The 20,567-nt window shown below is 28.3% G+C and overlaps 2 protein-coding genes across 4 annotated transcripts in view; one reads left to right on the top strand and one right to left on the bottom strand.

Annotated features, from left to right (window-relative positions):
• The window catches only part of LOC149054452 (calcium/calmodulin-dependent protein kinase type 1-like), a 389,323-nt gene that overhangs the window by 57,728 nt on the left and 311,028 nt on the right, over positions 1 to 20,567 (bottom strand). The window lies entirely within an intron of this gene.
• On the top strand, positions 13,652 to 18,722 carry LOC149054456 (uncharacterized). Its single transcript, XM_089230006.1, has 3 exons — positions 13,652 to 13,883; positions 17,198 to 17,929; positions 18,029 to 18,722. Exons 1-3 carry the CDS (start codon positions 13,652 to 13,654, stop codon positions 18,541 to 18,543), a joined length of 1,479 nt encoding a protein of 492 aa, XP_089086132.1. The 3' UTR covers positions 18,544 to 18,722.

Raw genomic sequence — 20,567 nt, 5'->3', positions numbered from 1 at the left:
AATCATGAAAATATGCAAAAAATATGCAGTCAAAATCATGAAAATATTTAAAAAATATGCAAACATTTTTATTTATTTAAAATTTACAGTAAAACTTATAATAATTAATTATTTAAATGCTTAGTAAAAAAAATTTAGGGAATTTCACCATTAGCTTCAAATTATGATGATTCGTGGACATAACTGACAACAATCCAAAAATATTAAAAGGAAAAAAATATGCAATTGAATAGAAATCCGCGCTCTAGTCATAACAGTCAATAAAAAAAAAAAATAAAAAAAATATGGTTAATAATACATATTACAAGTATACAAAACATAATATACAAATTAAAACATTAAATATTTTGAGCAATGCCTTTTAAAAACTGTTCAGTTAACCTTAAATTAAATTGTTCACAAATATTTTTTATTCTTAATTATCTTTAATTCTAATCCTGAATCATTGTATTTTTTTTTTTTTTTTGGTTTTGGTTCATTACTTGCAATAAACTGATGATTTCTCACGCGATTCAAATTTTCCTCTTTTTTTTGGAGCGTCGATAAATTGCCAAATTGATGGACGAACTGCATTTAAAACTGATTTAAATGAATTGTGCATCCTTCAATGGCATTGTTGGTCATTGGTATGTCATTTTTAATCAAACCATAACAGTTCCATAATTTAATTGAAAACTTCGGGGATCTTCGTTGCCTGTTATGACTAATACGAACAATCCATGTGTCTTCAAAATAGTCTAAAAGGGGTGTCAATATACGATTTAATAACACTGCGCGTATCGATACGATATATGAACGATGTGAAAAATAAGTAATAACATTATCTGATTATCATCAAACATAAAGACTATCTGACGGGTTATATATGTATTCGCAGACACTGAGAACGAATTCATTTCAATTTCGTCATTTCGTATATAGTAGTTTTTTACTTAATACAGTGAACTTGTATGAACTTTTACTAAGTTCAGTATAATATTATATAGCGCTCATTTGTCTCAATGCTTAATTGTCACAACACCTAACTTTCGCCGTGCTCGATTGCCTTCGCTCAATTGTCTGCGCTCAAGTGTCGCGTGCTCAATTGTCGGGACACCATGCAAACGAAATGATAGAAATTTAGTGAAAAAAGAGTGTGTACCGAATCGTGTACCTAATTCACTGAAATAACTATTTTCTGCCATCGGCGGTAAGCGCTGATAATGAAACATAGTATTAAACTTAAGCTATTAGTATGTGTAAATGTCATTAAAATATTGTATGGTGCGGATTAGAATGTTTGCAGGGATAAAATATTTTGAACAAATTTTGACCACAAAGCAGTTGGGTATGAACTGTGAATTACTTGGACGTGGATAGAGGTCAGAGTGTGTTTGCGTTATTGTCGAAAAAAAGTCGACGTTAGGTTAATAAGTGTATGACCGCATTGTACGCCACATGTGGTTCATATATTAAGATATTTTTCCAACCTTGACATAAGGTATTATAGAAGGTGATCGTTGAGTGTCCTATTCAGATCAGGTTGATTATTTTTTCTCGTTTTCGGAAGAAATATTTTCGAGGAGGTCAGGATATTTTTATTTGGTAAGGTTTACATAGATAGTTTTTCTCGAAATTAAAGTTTTCCGTAGTTTTTTTAGCGTCTGAATGAGAGAAACTTTATATAAAGAGCAAGATGAGTGAGTTTATCAAATTTGGTTATATCGTGAATTGACTGTGGTATTTATATTTAAGAACCAAACGACGGATATGATCATTTCCGATTGGCTTTCCCCAATACTCATCTTCCAAAACCGTGGGCATAGATGTGCCAATTCAATTCAAATGTATTAAATCATGACATATATTATATATATATATATATATATATTTATGGTTAAGAATATAACGAATGTTAGAGATACAATTTTAAATTAAAGTTTCATCATAATTTCTTAAAATTTTTGTTTGTTTTTGTGTTACCTTTTTAATATAGAAATCAACTCGTTGTGTGAGATGACTGCCAAATATGTACTTCTACTAGGATATACCTACTTCGTACAAAAACAACTTTGTTTTTGTACCAATAAACATTTATTTTATTAACTCTATAACACGAGTAATTTATTATATTAATATAAATTATGGCAGAGGCGTTTCCTGGGAGTGTTCGACGTGGTATTGGTGGTTAAGATATTATTATGAAATATATAACATAACTTCTATATAACCATAGTAATTATTAAGTTCTTTGAAATACTTCTTTGATGTAACGATGATGTTAAAATGTTCGTGTGCTTCACTAGATTTATTGGGTATTATTATAATTATATATAGATTTCAAAGCATATTTTCGTATTCGACTTGTGATATGTCCGGAGGAAAACGCGCTACAGGCAATATTAATATTGCTCATCAAAAATAATAAATACTTTTTGTCGGAGAATTCGTTTTTATCCTTTAACTCACTTCGTACATAGAATCGCATGAAATATTCTAGTCTTCATATTATAGTTTTTTTTTGTTTTATCATTTTTTTATTTAATTCAAAGGAGTTTTTCAAAAGCTCTCTCTTTAAAAATAATTAATTAATAAATTTCTTTTATGGATAAAACTCATTATAGTTGAGATTTTCCTGTGGAGTAGATATTGTTTATAATAATTATAATAGTTGTATAAAATTCGTTTTAATAATCATTAATCAATTATTAAAATAAGAAGTTGATAAAAAATTGGAATAAATTATTTTTAACATAAAAATATTCATTTTATGAAATTTTTATTTTGAATACTAAAGAATTTTTAAATTGCAATTATTAGATAGGTAATACAATAAAATTATATGAAAAAAAATTGATTCATTAAACATTAGCATAACAATATTATATTTAAATTAAAACATTTACTTTTTTCCATTGTTGTTAATGTAAAATAAAAATTATTTGGGGGTTTTCTACGAGAAACAAACATAAGTATAGATTTCCATATGATAGAAATATTGGTGTATATTTTTGAGATATAATTGGAATTTATCAGTTTAGAGTTTTTACAACATTACCGACCATCAGTATATTACAGTGATTGGTTTTTGTACAACGATACCATTATGACATGGTAGAGGTATAAATTCTGTACGATTTCGACGACTCATGTTAACATTGAAATATTTAAGAGAAGTGACGCTAACCTCTATTATACTAATGATGAAAAGTCGTAAAAATATATCATACCGAATACTGGTTTGTTGCTAATATTTTAATAGATCAGCTTTTATCGCTCGTGCAGCTGTTTGTAATGCACATGTGCTTTTGGCAAATGAAAATCGTAAAAGGAAAGGAACTGTATTTACGATCAAAAACGAGGACAATGAAGAATAATTATTATTTATTACTTACGATAGTATTACTATCGGTGGTCGGTTATTTCGAGTTTATTATGGCAGGGAAAGTAGTGGTGCTCAAATAATTAATAAACCGATTCGCTTAATGCATATTATTATTTTTCGTTTTATCACACTTTGGGTTTGGTAATAATTTAATGGTATGTTTCGTTCTATACGCGTTTTGCAAATCTGTTTCGTGTAAAGCTTAGCACCATTAACACCATAATAATATAATAAGTGATAGATATTTTCCTAAAAAAAAAAAACAAACTCAAATACTACCTAGTAAAATAAAGATACAGTTTTAGCTTTAAGAATCTGTGCACATTTTTCAGTAACCATACTTTATCACTGAGAGTGATTTATAAGTAACTAAATTCAATTAGTCGGGTCACAACTAATAATTATGAACTAAACAAAAATCTAGTATATAAAAATTGTATCCACGAGCGTATAAGTGCAATAGTCGATAGTCTATAATATAATATTTAGGTACCTATACTTATTACCTGAACTGCATCGAATAATGGTCTTCCGGAAGTAGACTTCATAAAATGTAATCGATACTGAGACGTAGGTACGTAATCGGACAGACGGGATTTCTATAATACTCATACAATATTATTATTATCATGTATAGGTGATAATTTAAAAGACATAAGAGAAATATAAATTAACATTTTTAGAGTTAAACAATAGCTAATATTACTGATATTTCTCTGCACGAGGGGAACTATAGAGAGGTTGTGAAAATAATAAAAATTATAAAAAAAACACCGAAGAAAATCGTGACAGTGAGATTTACGATTTTGGGATACCATATCAATAACATTAACAGTATAATAATTTGTTTCTATCGAATTATAACCCTTAATAATAAAATGCTTATAGTTTTTTACACATATTTTAAATCGTAGGTCAAATCCATTTTAGAGATGATTATCGCCAAAGTAAAACTCGGTGCATTATTTTTGTTGTATGCCAGTTTTTTGAACACATATCTCAATAGGGATAAGACTAATACAATTCGAGAAGATTGAAAAAGAATCAGAACTTTGGGTTAAAGATGATAAACACAAGTGTTATAGTATATCCACAAAGGGTCGGGGACTCAGGGTTTGAACACAATAGTGTTAGTTTTGATTTTGCAGTGCTTTTCAAAAATAGTTTTCAGTGCTTTTAAATAATTACAATAATCAATTTTTAGGTACCCCAAAGAGTTTAAAATGATGTAGATATTATTTTATATTTTTCATTTGTTGTTGTTTTCCATCACATTTTGTATATTGTAATAGAATATCCAACGTACTATGGCATGTTGGAAATTATAGAAAATAAAGAAACATTCAATAATATTAAATTTAAATATATTATTCAATGAAATAATATTAGAAATATTTGAGAAAATATCTTCACAATTTTACACCCCATTTCGCATAACCATAAAGATAGAATCAGAGCGATTTGATAAAATTTCTCCACATTTTACAGCTACTTAATAGGAATCGTCAGAAGGAATTTGAAAAATATTATGAAACTTTAATATTGAACGTGTACAATGCACAACATAATATTTTATTATAAATTAGTATGAAATTGTAACAATAATAATTTATTATTAAAAAAAATTAAAAATATACAATACAGTGTATGTACCCACTACCCACTGATTTTTTTTCTTGGTCATTAACATTATATTTGAAATTCAAATGATATTTTGATATTGAACAATTATCATTATGCTAGGCGCTACAGTTATGGCTAGAACTCGGTTGTATGTAAAATTAAAACTACTGTAATATGAATGCATTAATGCACTAAAATATTACGAAATATGCAATCAAAATATGCGATAAAAATTATAAAATGTGCATAATAAAACACAAACTATTATTATAATTCAAAAACATAAATGTTTTATTTTTATTAATTATTAGTTTTAATACAATTTAAAATAATTTTTTTAATTTACATATAATACACGTTTCAACCGATACGGTAATTTAAGTCGAATAATACGTTGCCCTGCAGTCGTCGTCGTAAACAAAATCCTATTATTGCTATATACGTTAGGTATCTAATAAGGTACCGTAGACTTTACTGCTTAAATGCGCCAACGACTGCAGTCCTGAACAAACACGATAATAAACATTTATATTTTACATCAATGCGTGGTAGATTGTAGTTAAAACTATAAAACTTATATTGGTATAAAAATTGTGAAATTAATTTATTGCATAGTTCGTTAGTTATTTTTTTTTTTAAATGAATTAAAATATGCATTTTTATGTTATTAAAAAATATTGCTAGGTTAGCATTAAATTGGATAGATCCGAGCCCTAGTTATGACAGTCTGTAGAACGGTACTCTTTTCGCGTGGAACGTTGAGTATCAAGTGTTTGACACAGAATTCCTTTATATGTATATCTATGCTCACGAGGAAATGGTCTCTATCGCAACAGCTTGAAATATAAATTTTGAAAGTAAATAAACAGTGATAAGTGGTAATAAACATACACAACATCTGAACAACATAAAGTTCGCGTTTGGATCATGAATCAGTTAACAAGTTGGAGTAGTTGTTAACCAATGCGATGTTAACCCGTAAGTTCGGTCAGATTAGGACTAAGACTGTGAACTGAACAAACTTTGATTCGCTATACTTATTGGATTATCTGTGTATCCAAATAATTGTATTTTCAAAAAACAGGTGTCAGAATTTCATGTTATTATAAATTAAAATATATAATATTATTATATGGATTACATATTTTTCAGTCATTATGGTGTTATTTATTTATTGTTAAAAAAAAAATAATTAAAAATGTATTCAGTTGTTACAGCAGTGGATTGAAAGTCTGTAGAAATGTAGAAAAATAAATTAGACTTAAATTTAGTCCTCAAAAGATTTAATTTTTTTTTTAGTTATATTTATCGATTTATTATTATCATACTGATTTATATTTATGTTTGTAATAAACAATTGTTTAAAGAATAAGCGATTTACGACTTAATGGAAATTTGGTTTATTAATCTTTTCGTTTTTAAAAAAATCAAACCGCCAAATTTACAATTTTAAATTTTTTTTGAGTTCAAGTACACAACCTGCCAAATGTAACTATAACAATAAATTAAAATATAATTTATATTATTAATTATTCGATACCCATTGCATGTATATGGGGTTTGAATGACGTTTAGACTATTGTTTAACTTCAAACTGCGAATAGCTTTTATACCATCTAAATACAATAGTGTCTATTTAAACTTGGGACTATTATCCATTCGTCAGCAAACGATCGTACACCTCGCGTATGACGCTGCAGAGATATCGGGCGGGTAATACGTCTATATTTCAGTGCTAAACTTACCTAATAAATATTCCCCTGTCTATATCTAGTAAATCTTCGCAAATGTAATAATATAATATATTTAGAACTATAGATGGTTAATCATTGCGATTGGTTTGGTGGTACGGTGTTGAGCTAAAAACTACACTTTGCAGTCATCGTGACCCATTATATAAGTTTAAGTCCACAAAACAGGCCTTAGGATTCACATTAATAGCATATTATAACCTATTATATACCGTCAGAGACATCAGATCAACCAGATTTAGGGTTATCTTTGATCACTTAAGTTTTTGTATTATTATTAACAGCGATCTTAGAAAATAGGTACGCTTATACGTTAAGTGGTTTAACACACAGAATAGGGTTAGATATATTTTAAAATTGAATATATATATTTTTTTTACAAAACTAAGAAAATGATAAAAGTCCTGAAAACTAATTTTTATTCGTATACATAGTGGTTCACCATTCTTTTCATGCCATCCTTTTTTCTAATTAAGACTAATTTTTGGATTTTTGAACTTTTATATGTATATAATATTATGTGTATTTGTCAAACCTGTGGTACTACATTAACAGTAAAACATATAATAGCCGACTGTTGAATCTACAACCAAGAACGCACCGAACATAAAATATCATTCAACCTCGACTCCACACTCGGACCTATTCATGATAAAAGCCTAGATGTAATTAATTTTTTAAGAAAAACAAAATTGTTCAATCTTGTATGGAAAAAAAAATGTTTTATATAAATTATTAACTTTCAATTGTATCAATATATATTATATTGTATAATTACTGTATAAATAAGTGTAACTAATGGCCTTTGTTGTCGATGTAAATATGCTAAATAAAAAAAAATTAAAAATATTTTGTGTCTTAAAAATCATATTACAAAATTGTTGAGATTTTTGTATTACATATTTAAAAAGTGTCTTGTAGAGATTTTAACATCTAATTTTTCAAAATATTGATGTATAAAAATTAAAATCCAAAACAGTAGATTTTGATTTATTTAATTTTTTGCGCCAAGGATAATTGATTTGGAAGATATGAGGGATATGGTTAGTTGAAAATTGTATTAATTTATATTAATCCATTGACATTTATTATTTATAATAGCTGATCTCCGTGCACTTCGTCGTCCGTTAAAAATACCAACTCTATATGATTCAAGATTTGTGTTTATCTACCTAATTTGTCGTTTAATACACAGCTATGTTCAAAATTTCCCATCAAAAATTCCCGTGGATTTACCCTATCTTAATTCTTAATCTCCATAAAAGATTTTTAACATAATCATATAAAATACAGGGCTAAAATAATTATATTCAATGAAATTATTTTTTCCCATTTATACTAGATACCCGTTGTTCTATTACCCGTTTTCCCATAGGAACGAAGCATTTTCCCGCAGTAAAATGTAGCCTATGTCCATCTGGGATAATGTTGGCTTCTAATGTTAAATTAATTTTCAAATTTTCCAGTAGCTTCGGAGGCTATTCAATACAAATAAACAATCAAATCATTCCTCTTTATAATATAAGTGTAAAAAAATGGTCCAAGTATTATAAACACTAAATCCAATATAACTTATTGAGATATCAAAAACTTAATACCTACATCCAACCATATTCCCGCTGAGCTGTAGAAACAAATTGGACGGTTTTCAGATGAAGGGACAAAAATCTAACTTTGACTTTTTCAGATTATGCATACCTACATCTCGTGGGAAATTTCATTTCTGGTTTAATGGTATAACTGTTGTTTACATATGATTCTTTGTTATCTTGTACCTATTGTTTTGGAATTGAAAGAACAGTCGTAGATGTGTTTGTAATATTGGGTATTAGTCATTCTGGTGATATGTATATGTTAATGGCCACTAGACACATTTTAAATTTGTTTTTGTTATAAAAAAAAAGGTTTATTGATATGTTGTATTACTAATTTATAAGACGCCATATTATATTATTTTAGAACAGTGAATGGTTACAGGTACAAAAAAAAAAAAAGGCATAAGTTATTTTACAGTTATTTTGTGAAGTAGATAGCCAAGTCATCAAATTAAAAGGAAACGTAGCTACAAATGATTTTAAAAATCTATATAAATGAAAAAAAAACATGAAAACAGAAAATTAAAAAAGATTTAAAATATTTAATTGTATTAAGTTTTTAACTTCTTCAAAAAAGTAATTTTTCCTGACTAGTGCCACTTTTACTCGAAAACCACCCCTAAACGTCGAATACTCCTCATCTAAACCAGTTTTGAGGAATGCATCGGTACAATAATACATATTATGTGTATTTTGGCTACCGTAAACTGAAGTAACATTGATATGGGTCCTCAGTACTCGATTTATTTCATTTAATTGTATGCTTTGGCTGCACAGCTGCACTTCATGGAAACGACTAATTTCTATTGCATACGTTGTGTGTTATATTATGTATTTTGTCTTATAAATTCTGTAAATCGCTTTTCGTTCATTGGAATTGACAATCGTTTAGAATATTATTGTAACACCTGCAGTTTATTCGTATGATTAGTAATGTTGGTCCATTTCTACTCTACTATGCTCTGCTCGTCCAAATTTTAGATAAGTACCTACTTAAAACTAATTAACTACTCAAAATCTATTTAAATGCTTCGAAGTAGGTATGTACTCTGAAAAATATTCTCATTTGGAATATAATAAAATTAAAATATGCTTTTAAATTCAAAAAAGTGAACACATAAACAAATGAAAACGATTAGAAAGTTTTCGAAATAATATATAATTGTATTTAATTGAATCTTATTAAAAAATATATATGTATATTTATTCAATAGCAGCAATTCAATAAAATGCTCAATTTCTTTTATCATGGTACTTCGATGAGTTTGAGGCCTTCGGGCTTTTAAAAAATACAAATATCATGGAATAGCATAATAATATTTGTATTATCATTATTTATTATTGATATTATTCGATTTGCGTTATTGGAAACGCAGTCATATAAACATCCTTCGAAAGAAATTTAATATATATACACCCGTAAGGTTTTTGAAAAAACAACGCCGTCCGAGTCGATATAGTATTGAAATATTTCGAACTGAATACCTTGTGTACTGCGCATCATCGTCATCATAATAATATCATTGACTTGAATATCCAATAACAATAAACTCAACTTTTTCTATCATATATATATATACATTTTTGTATTTCGTTGGTTCGTGACGTTTAGATTTCCTTTCGGTTTGATATTATTATATTATTTTAATAGAGTATAATATAGTTTACGAGTCATATCTATTTATATGCCACTGTATTTATATGGACTGTATGTCCTCGGTTATGAAATTCGAATCACATAATGAAGCAGTCGATCTAAATGTTACGTAATTTTTTGTATTTTTTCTCTCTGAAGACTTCATCATTATTTCAGTGGTTGTTTTGTTTTTGTGTTCATGTAATATATTATTATTGGTGTCCCTTACCAAACTGTAAGTTGTAGCGACCGGTAAGTTTTGCGTAGATACCAACCATAAATTGTTATTATAATATATATTTTTTTCATTCGTTTACTGTTCAAATAGAAACCGAAAACAATATATGACGGATCCACTCACTGAAAGAGCATTAAAGTTCAAAAGATGAATCAAAGAATTGCTGGTGCCTTACGAAAAAGTTCGCAAAGACATAGAAAACAAAAGGAAACAAACATCAATTACAAATTTTTTTCATCCTTCCTAATATATTATGTATGTATAAATTAATAAATTATATTAAAAAAATAATTGTAAAACATATTAACCTTTTTGTGATTTTTAAAATTAAATACGAAATAATAAAAATTAAAAATCGTATGTAAATATAACCTAACTTCCCGTTTTACATTGCTTAAATAATATAATAAAATATAATGTAAATATAATAAAATATTTGCCGAAACAATGTCATGCGTCATTTGAGGACCTTATTCATTTTGAAAACCAGCAAGATGGCAGCACAGAAGTGGGAAAACAGAAGTTTTGGAAAATTAAAAAATTGTTTTTACACTTAAAAATGGAAAAAATCTAGGTACTTAATACTTATCATTATATCATTGTATTAAGCTATTAAGTAGTATTAACTGATACGAATATTAGAAAATTTGTTCTACCTTACTTCTCAAATATTTAAGAGGGGGAGTGTAGAAAATAAATCATCTGTATTTTTAATATTATATAAGTAACACTTGTATGTTTTAGATAAATATAGACAGTGCTGGGTATAATTCTTTGTAAATAAAGTATAGAATACACAAAATTTATCCACTATAACCTTTAAGCTATAGTATATATTAATATTATTATTAAATTAATATGATTATCAATTATCATTTTATATTGAATTTTTTCCCTTTTTAGGTACATCACTTTTCAGTTTTTAAAGAAAAAGTAATTTTTTCATGACATTTTTCAATTTTTCCGGAAAAAATTGGGAAAACACTAGATTTTTTGAGAAACTTATTTTTTCTCTGAAATTTTAATCCCAAAAAATTCGAATCCTAAAAAGAAGGGCTTAATTGTATTTTCATCTACAAGCTTAATACATTTTCAAAATAATTTTGTATCAAAAAAAGCCAAATGCTTTACTATATTTTTTTCTGATGATCATGTGAACATGTCATACTAAAAACATACTGGATTTTAATTTATTATAATGATGTATTAAGATAGTTAAAAAAAAGTTCTGTTCACCGCGTACAAGATTTCAGTGGTTGATCTTTATATGTTTCAATCATGAGGAAAAAAGAAAATGATTAGAAAAAGAATTATGAACGGATATAAAAAAAAATTCACACTAGATTGCAGTCATTTCTTCTTAGGTAGGTAGCTTGTACGGTTAGGTACAAGTTGTACGGTCGACGATAGTTCACGTTCAGAAAAACATTCATAGAAATCGTAATTGGCCTCTTTAAAGTCTGAGTGGCAATCGTATTTCAACTTGATTTCCGATTTATAATCATATCCACATTAGAGTGTTTAGGTTATTGATTGCTATTAATCTTCAAAGATTGTTTACCGTAGAAAAAAAATGCATTGAGAAAATACATTAACTGCATTATGTTATATTACCGAATAAATTTTCAACTGTCGCAGTTCTGTAGGCGAACAATTACGATTCTTTCAACGTTTCGTGTTAGTTGCAAATGCGGAAATTTAACCGCGGCAGTGTTCAAACAATTTTGAAACAAATAACTTTCCAAGATCTTCCCAAATTCCAAAGTAAATATATACCATTATGTGTGCAAATGTGTTACTGCCAAATGTATAGTCGGGTGAACTTTTTTTTTTTTAATTTCATGGAGACCGCGTCAGAGATGGTTTGGAAGTTTGGCACTACGAAGAGAGATGTGACGAGAATAAATACAATAATCAACATGATAGAATAACAGAGAGGGATCGGAAAAGGAACTAAATGTTCGACTTTTTAAATATGCCAAAGAAGAAAAATATAATAATATTATAGGTCAGAACAAGTAGGCATACTCAACAAATGGTGGCGGTGGCGGGAGAAAGTTTTCGTAACACTTTGACCTCATTTTTTTCACATCCAACCTACGTATCATCAGCTACAATATTGTCATATTATATTGTACGTTACTGAACCATACACAGACACGATATGGAATTTGTAACTGAGTTAGGTAAGAAAAGTTAGTAGAATTTTTTTTTTTAAGTGTAAAACTAATTTTTTTTATACTTAGTTATAAGATGATTTTATATAGCAACTAAAATTATTAACTCACTATTTAGTATTTCAAATGGAGTAAGTTTTTTTTTTTAATTTATAAATTGCTAATAGATAGCTTAAGATAATAAATATCAGTGATCGCATACATTCACTATAACAATAATATTAATTCGATAAGTAATAACTTATCATTTCATAGTTAAGACAAATATATTTTATAATTTGTTCTTTCAAGAATTGTAACAATTAATATTTAGATATTTGTACGTATTAGCGTATATTATTAACTAATAATAATTTTATTACATTTATTATGCAGTACAACTTATGTGTTGAAAGACGATAACTTGTTATATAACTATAAGTTAATATCAACAAAAATTAATTGATTTAATAAAATTAAATGTTGAGATTTAAGTAAAACTTAAAGATAACCATCAACTATCGTTTATGTCCAACATTGATATCATAACTCTGTATTTGGTATATCATCATATTATATTAAATTACCTATACACTGCAGTTAGTTATTAATTATTATACTATCATATTTTTTTTTACCATAACTTTAATTTTGTAGGCCATTAATGCGATATGCGAGTGGATTTCGATTGAATGATAATATCTTATAGTCTATGATAATAAGTTTAGTAGATATGGAACTATATTATGGTTATACATAATATTGTATAAAATAAATGTATTATGAAATCAGATAAATATTTATTACATTGGGGCAATTTTGGCATAATGATTAATTTTGGTACTTCTTCGACGACTTGAAAAAATTTAGTTCTTGGGGACATTATAGGAAATTTAATCGTTTGTTGCTGTGGGTATTGTTACGGTGAAATTATTATACTATATCTTTGATGAAAACAACTTGTAACAGTTCACACCGCGTAGCAATGTAACTGTTTTGTATTTATATATGAATGCGTCCCTTTTTTCATAATAATGTAATTTATTCATTTATCATATATCTAAATACATTATAAATAGTTGAATACAAATATATACATAATAAAATTAATTTTACAATTTTTCATTTAATGGAATGAACAAGAATATTGTTTTTTAGTCCCGCTCAAATAAGTGGCGTCTAATTACAATATTTTTTCGAATTAAGCGTGGCCTTGTTTTATTTACGGGTTGTCCTGAAGAGGACAGTTTTGGTTTCTTCGAGTTTGGCTCGTCTTATGGTTCGCTCGATGTACACACCACCTGGTGTAGAACTCTGGCGATTTTCCGGGTCGCCAGATTATATCTCTATACCACGAATCTATGTGTGGCGCATCGAGTATCCGCGTCGAAGTTCAGGTTTACACCATTCTCCGACGTCGGTTATAACGAGAGGTTACCACTTGATTAGCTCCTTGGACAGATTTCAATTGGCAGTCCACAACACCCAGAAGTCGTCGTGCGGTACGAACGATTTGTGGTGTGAGTTGTGCACGGGTTCGTACCGGTCGTCTATATAGCTGGTCGCGCCGACGTCCGTCTTCGTTGTTTGACCTTGTGACGATGCGTGTCGTGAATTGCACACGGGATCACGTCGGACGTCGCTCGATGATCGCGACTCTTGAACGTCAGGAAAGTCGTCGTCTTTCGTCCGTACGATCAAAATGTGGCGATGCTCGTTAAGAGTTGCGCACGGGATCGTATCGGTCGTTCTTCGCTGGTAGTCACTCTTGGTGTTTCTTCTGGCCTTCAATCTTCGTTGTTTGTTGGTATAAGGTTGAAGAAGAAATGTGGAATGAACTGTCGTCACTGTCGAATCTTACCAGTATAAATACTAGTATCCGTACCGACTAGTAAACACTTCGATTATTCGGTAGATCGTTGTGTTTTGTCTTGTGACGAATTTGGTCATATCTCCGATGTTTTTTGATATAAAATCATGAGGAAAGTATTGCTGTCTTTGTCTTGACTTCCCCTATCCGTTGATGTATGTATGATGTCTATATGATGTAAGGGAAGACTTGGATTTAATCCTTAAGTTCAATATGTAGAGTTTTGCGCTCAATCTACGTTATGATTGGTTGTCGTAGCTATGTGTTAATTGTTGGCTCTGTTAAGATCCTTTTTCCAAAATATTAATAAGTTTAGTTGTACTGTTTCAAACTCAAATTTTATAATTTAAAATAACTAATGTATAACACGCCATTTATTGAAAACCATCATTTATACATGACATATAATACACTCAATAACCCATTTAAGTGTTCTATAGTGAAATAATGTTGTACAATACTTACCTATTATTAGTTTTAAATCACGAAAAAAAAATACTTATTGTATTGATAATGATATAATGATAATATAAATATATATATATATATATTTTTTACATAAACAACATTATTTTTTTTTTGAAATTTAAGTTTTTGAATATTGTTTTGTTATTACATAATTTAAAGTCATTAAAAACCTATTTATTTTGAAATTACTTGTTTAAAATTTGATTTTTAAACAACGAAATCCTCTGAAAAAAATTTCGCGTAGAGGGCACCAATATAAGGTATAAAGTTTTCGTCATTTATTCATGATGTATTGGAATTAGAATGCCAAAATTGTTTATCCATAAAAAATATTATAACACGATCGGTTTTTGAAAAATTAGCGACTATCCTAATTCTTTTCTTCTTTGCAAGTTTGCTTCAAACTTCAAATTTAAGTACAATGTTTAAAGTCAAATTGCGTATTTCACGTGAAAAATAGTCAATAATCTTTTATGATATTATTTATAAAGTAACGTACGTCATTAGATTTTTCTAATTAATATACCCTACATAGAACACAACGATCAGTAAAGTATAATAGTATTAAAATTTGATTCATATTTTTGTCTATTAAAATCAATAATATATTGTGTACTTATCTTTTATTTTCTGGCTCAGCTTATAGTTTTTATGAGGTTAGATTAACTTTTACTAAAAACTTTAAAAAATGGTCATGCACATAACTTATATTAAATAAATATTTTTAGCTTTGAACCTATTACTTTCTTTTACTTTTATATGTAACGGTATCAAAGACTAATACGACAAAATACAATTTATTAATATGAGTATAAAATGTAGGTACTTATGAACGAGGAAAATATAATTTGAAAAAAAATATACCTATATAATATTATTATTTAATACCCTCACAGACATACTTCTATCGTCACCTAAATAAAAATAATTTCATTGCAGGAGAAAAATATAATATTTTTTATTACTTCTAGTTCCTTTGCAGTAATAGTAATTTTTTTGTCATTCCTCGGGGGTCAAATAATATTATATTTCAAAGCAAATACCTGCAAGGTTTCTTAAAAATAAAATATGCATAAATTCTGAATGTTAACAATTTTACTTTAAAACTTGTAATTATGGTCGTATCATTTGTCGTATTTTCTGTACAGAAACTGCATATTGTGATTACTAATTATCGAGGGTAAAAATGCGTTTGTATTTTTAACTGAGTAGGTACCTAAATAAAATTATTAATTGGAGACCACGTTACGTTTCGCCGAACCGTTAATTCAAGCAAATCATTTTAATTAAGTCACTATGTTATAATTAAAATATGAACATCTCTGATTGTATTTGTATAATATAGCTCGTTTTATATTCATTATTGTGGAACAGGAATAAACTATTAGTGTAAACAAAAAAATAAGCAAAATAAAATGAAATACATTATAAGTGCCAGTGGTGTATTTAGGGTCTTAGGGAGAAGGGACATCTAAGAGGACTGCGTTCCCATCGAAATATATGGTAACATTTTTAAAATTAAGTAAATTATGTCTGCCACTTATGTGCGATAGTATCACAATAACATTAATTTCTATTATTATCTGTTACCGTATTATGAATCGATTTTAGATTGATTCTGCCAAGTGCAAAATATTGTCTATAATATTCTATTCTGATATTTTTTCAACATTTTATAATTATTCATTTTTTTTATCAGCCTCATTGAAATGCATCTGGATTATTATACTCCCCGAATCTGGACGAATTGAGTTAGGTGTAGATACATAATTTTAATATTATTTATGCGGTCGACGTGCAAAATAAGTATAACTACTTTTGTGTCCACAAAAACAAGGTACGTTTTATAACTCAGTTTCTTATATTAATCAGTTATCTATAAATATTTTTGAATTGTATTTGTGGAACAAGAGAATAAATTTAATAATATAGTCTCATGATTATTGATCATAAATTCCTACGACTTGTAATTCGTTAACTCTCACATTTTACGCATGGACAACAACATAACTTTTCCTACATAATATCCTGTTTTCATAGACCCACAATATAGTTGGATATAAATATATATTAAATTCTAAAAAAAATATCGAATTTCAACGAACCGATTGACACAGGTTTCAGAAGGGGGGAAACGATCTGTACCGCTGCTGTCGACTAAATTGTGCTGATTTATGGGTCTAGCGGTCTGTCCAATTATTTAATTTGCGACCCATTTAACCGGACACTTTTATACCCTTATTTTCCATTTCTCAACTAGGTGTATGGGCGTATATCGATTCCGCCGATTTTACATCGATTCCGCCGGCTATTGACTCCGCCGGCTACCGTTTATAATATCTGCATATCGATTCCGCCGGCTATTGACTCCGCCGGCTACCGTTTATAATATCTGCATATCGATTCCGCCGGCTATTAGGTTAGGTTAGGTTAACCTAACCTAACCTACCTAATGGCAGTGCATACATAAAAAGTGTACTGCGAAAATATATGTAGATCATGCAGTTAAGAACATTTTGAAAGATGAAAGTACACATAATGTCAACCATCACCAAGAAACTGAATCAAGTATTATAAAAAAATCATTTTCTAATGGACTCAAACGAAAATCGGAAGACGAATTGGAAAGGCCTTCAAAAGTCATAAATAGAGGCATTTTAACTAATCCAGAACTAACACAAACGTTGACAGGTACAGATATCAATAATGTTTATCAATGTTTATACCGTTCTCGTAGGTTATCGTATCCGAAACTCCCGACAGATATTATAGAAGTAATTAACGCAATAAGCATGCGTCAAATTAAAACTGTCCAGGACGAAAACTTTATTCTTGTTGTTGATGCAGTAAACAAAATTATATGTTTTTCAACTGAATCGAATTTGAAACTACTATGTTCAGTAGAAAAAATATTTGTGGATGGTACTTTTACCTACTGTCCAAAATATTTTCTTCAGCTTTTTACTATTCACATCTTCAAGAACGGACATTATATTCCACTCGTGTACTTCTTACTACCAGACAAATGTAAAGACACATATGCACTGTCGTTCAGATATGTGGTTGAAAAATGTTCGGAAATTAATTTATTATTCACTCCATCGAAAATAGTTTCCGATTTTGAAGAAGCTATACATATTGGTGCAAAAACAATATGGCCAGAAATACAGATTGTTGGTTGTAGATTTCATTTAACCCAAAATTGGTGGAAACACATTCAAAGTCTTGGTAAATATATAAATTCAAATACACATACAATACTATTATTGTCGTATTATGCATCATTAATATTTATTTATTTATTAAATTATAATTTTTATTTTTTAGGCTTATCAAAAGAATATAAAGATGTATCAAGTGAAATAGGTAATTGGCTAAAATGGGTATTTGGCTTACCATTACTAAATCCAGAAGAAGTAAGCGATTGCTTTACGACCGATTTGATGTCAGTTTCTCCAGATGATGAAAGGATAATTAAGTTCTGCGATTATTTAGTTGAATATTATATTGATGAAGCCGCAAAATTCAATCCACGTATTTGGGCATCGAGAGAAATAACATCGGAACGTACTACAAATAGCTGTGAGTCTTTCCACTCAAAATTAAATTCTCAATTCACAAAAGCTCATCCCAACATTTTCATATTCACCCATGTTTTAAATAAAAAAATACAAACTGACACTTACATACATATAAACGGAATAAACACCGAAAAAAATAGTAAGAATAGCGCTTTTAAAAAAAAACAACAAAGTATTAAAAATTTATCAAATGATTTGAACGATAATAAAATTTCTAGGTTCACTTATTTAAAACATGTGTCCGAATATTATCAAAAGTAGTTTGATTTATACCTATATTTTTATTTTATACTTATATAATATTTTTATCATTTTATTCATTTTATTCAAAGACATGTGACCAAATATTATCAAAATTATTTACATTTATACATTTTTTTTTTATACCTACATAGAATTTTTTATACAATTTTATACAATTTAGATTATACATTTTACAATATCATATACATAATGTTAATTTGAAAAAAATGATTTACATTTATACATTTTTATTTTATACTTATATACTATTATCATAATTTTATTCAATTTAGACATGTGACCAAATATTATCAAAATTATTTACATTTATACATTTTTATTTTATACCTTCAAAACGTATCAGTAACCTAACCTATCAGTAGCCGGCGGAATCAATATGTAGATTTTATAAACAGTAGCCGGCGGAATTAATAGCCGGCGGAATCAATATGTAGATTTTATAATCAGTAGCCGGCGGAATTAATAGCCGGCGGAATCAATATAAACCTTTTTCCTAAGCAGGTAGTTTCGGCGGAATCGATAATTCCCCAGGTGTATACCTACTCGAAATCCTCACACGATGACGGCGTCTACTCCACAACGGCCGTTAAAGCTAAATCTAAATAATCGGACCTTTTTCAAAGTCAGTGATAGAAATATTTCGAATCGTACACATCGATGGAGTAGTCTGGAATTTACAGACCCATAATGCGATTAAAAAATTTTCAGTCAAGATCGTTATCAGAAATTATCGAATGAGTTTGCTGCTGCAAATGTCTACATACTGAAAACTTTACACCCTTCCAACCACATCCAGATAGGTTGTTAACAAGTCTGTTTTTGAAGAAAATAAATTGAACTGTAAATGAAAATAATGTTTATATGGTGATAAACCATCGTCAAAAATATGTAAAACAACATTATTTCCTAACAACGGATGAAAAATTAATCGGAAAAAAGTATTTTTATCAAGCAATTTTTTGATAGTATTTATTTATACAATATAGTTATTTTTTTATCAATAATACGGTGAAATAAAATATTTTCAACAAAAGTATCACATATTATACATATTATATTCTACTGATTTATTGTAAAATAGTGTATGTGAATCGTGATATAAATAGCTTAAAATTACTCGAAATATTCGAAAAAACTAATTGTGTGGGGAATATGATAATTTTAGTAACAGTATGTTTTAATAATCTTTGGTTAATTTTTTTTGAATAACTATCAAATAACCATAATTATTAATGAAAAATAGCTTTTATACGACAATATTATTGGTACGTTGTGAAAATATGTATTTTTGATATTTTATAATTGTTATGTAAACGCTTATGTATGTGGAAACTTGTATTTAATATTAAAAATGAATTAATAGCTCAACATTTGATACTTAAAACATTTAATTTTGTTATATCGAAAATGCCAACATAAATATTTGATGCAGTTACTATTGCAGAATGCAGTTATATATTATTTTAAAAAGACCAAGAATTGTCTACTTATAATCTGTAGTGGCCAGTGGGTATACAAACAAGATCCAATTTCTATAAGAAATCACAATTAAAGTATTCTTATTGCTTCAAAAGATGATAATAGATAAGAAAAAAAGCTTCACTGAAAGATAAAACAATCAATAATGCATTATGATCTCGGATTTCTGTTTCGGGGTGTATAGCATACGATTTCCGTAGACAGATAGGAGTATGAATAGTGGATTGGATGTATTTGTTTTTGTTTATTACTACAAGACGAATGGATCTTTGAATATTATTAAATTATATCATATTTTTCGTTGCGATTGAATCTTAAAGTCAAATATCACATGAACAGGAGATGAGTTAAAAATGAAAGATGTTATTTTCTTCCAAAAACAAGATAATATTTACTCCATTGTTCGTAATCTCCAAGAAGTTATATTTAGCCTTCTTCCAAATCTTAACTTCGACTTGAACCATATTTGTTTGCTATGTTTCTCTGAAAATTGACAAGCAATATGCCACTAAAGCTATCGATATATTTTTTTAAATTTTTTT

The sequence above is a fragment of the Diuraphis noxia genome, unplaced genomic scaffold (genome assembly GCF_037042655.1).
Source record: "Diuraphis noxia isolate RWA-SAM2 unplaced genomic scaffold, SU_Dnox_SAM2 contig0006, whole genome shotgun sequence".
NCBI classification, from domain to species: Eukaryota; Metazoa; Arthropoda; class Insecta; order Hemiptera; family Aphididae; genus Diuraphis; species Diuraphis noxia.
Note: the sequence above shows the minus strand (reverse complement) of the source record. Positions and strands in the feature narration are given on the sequence as shown.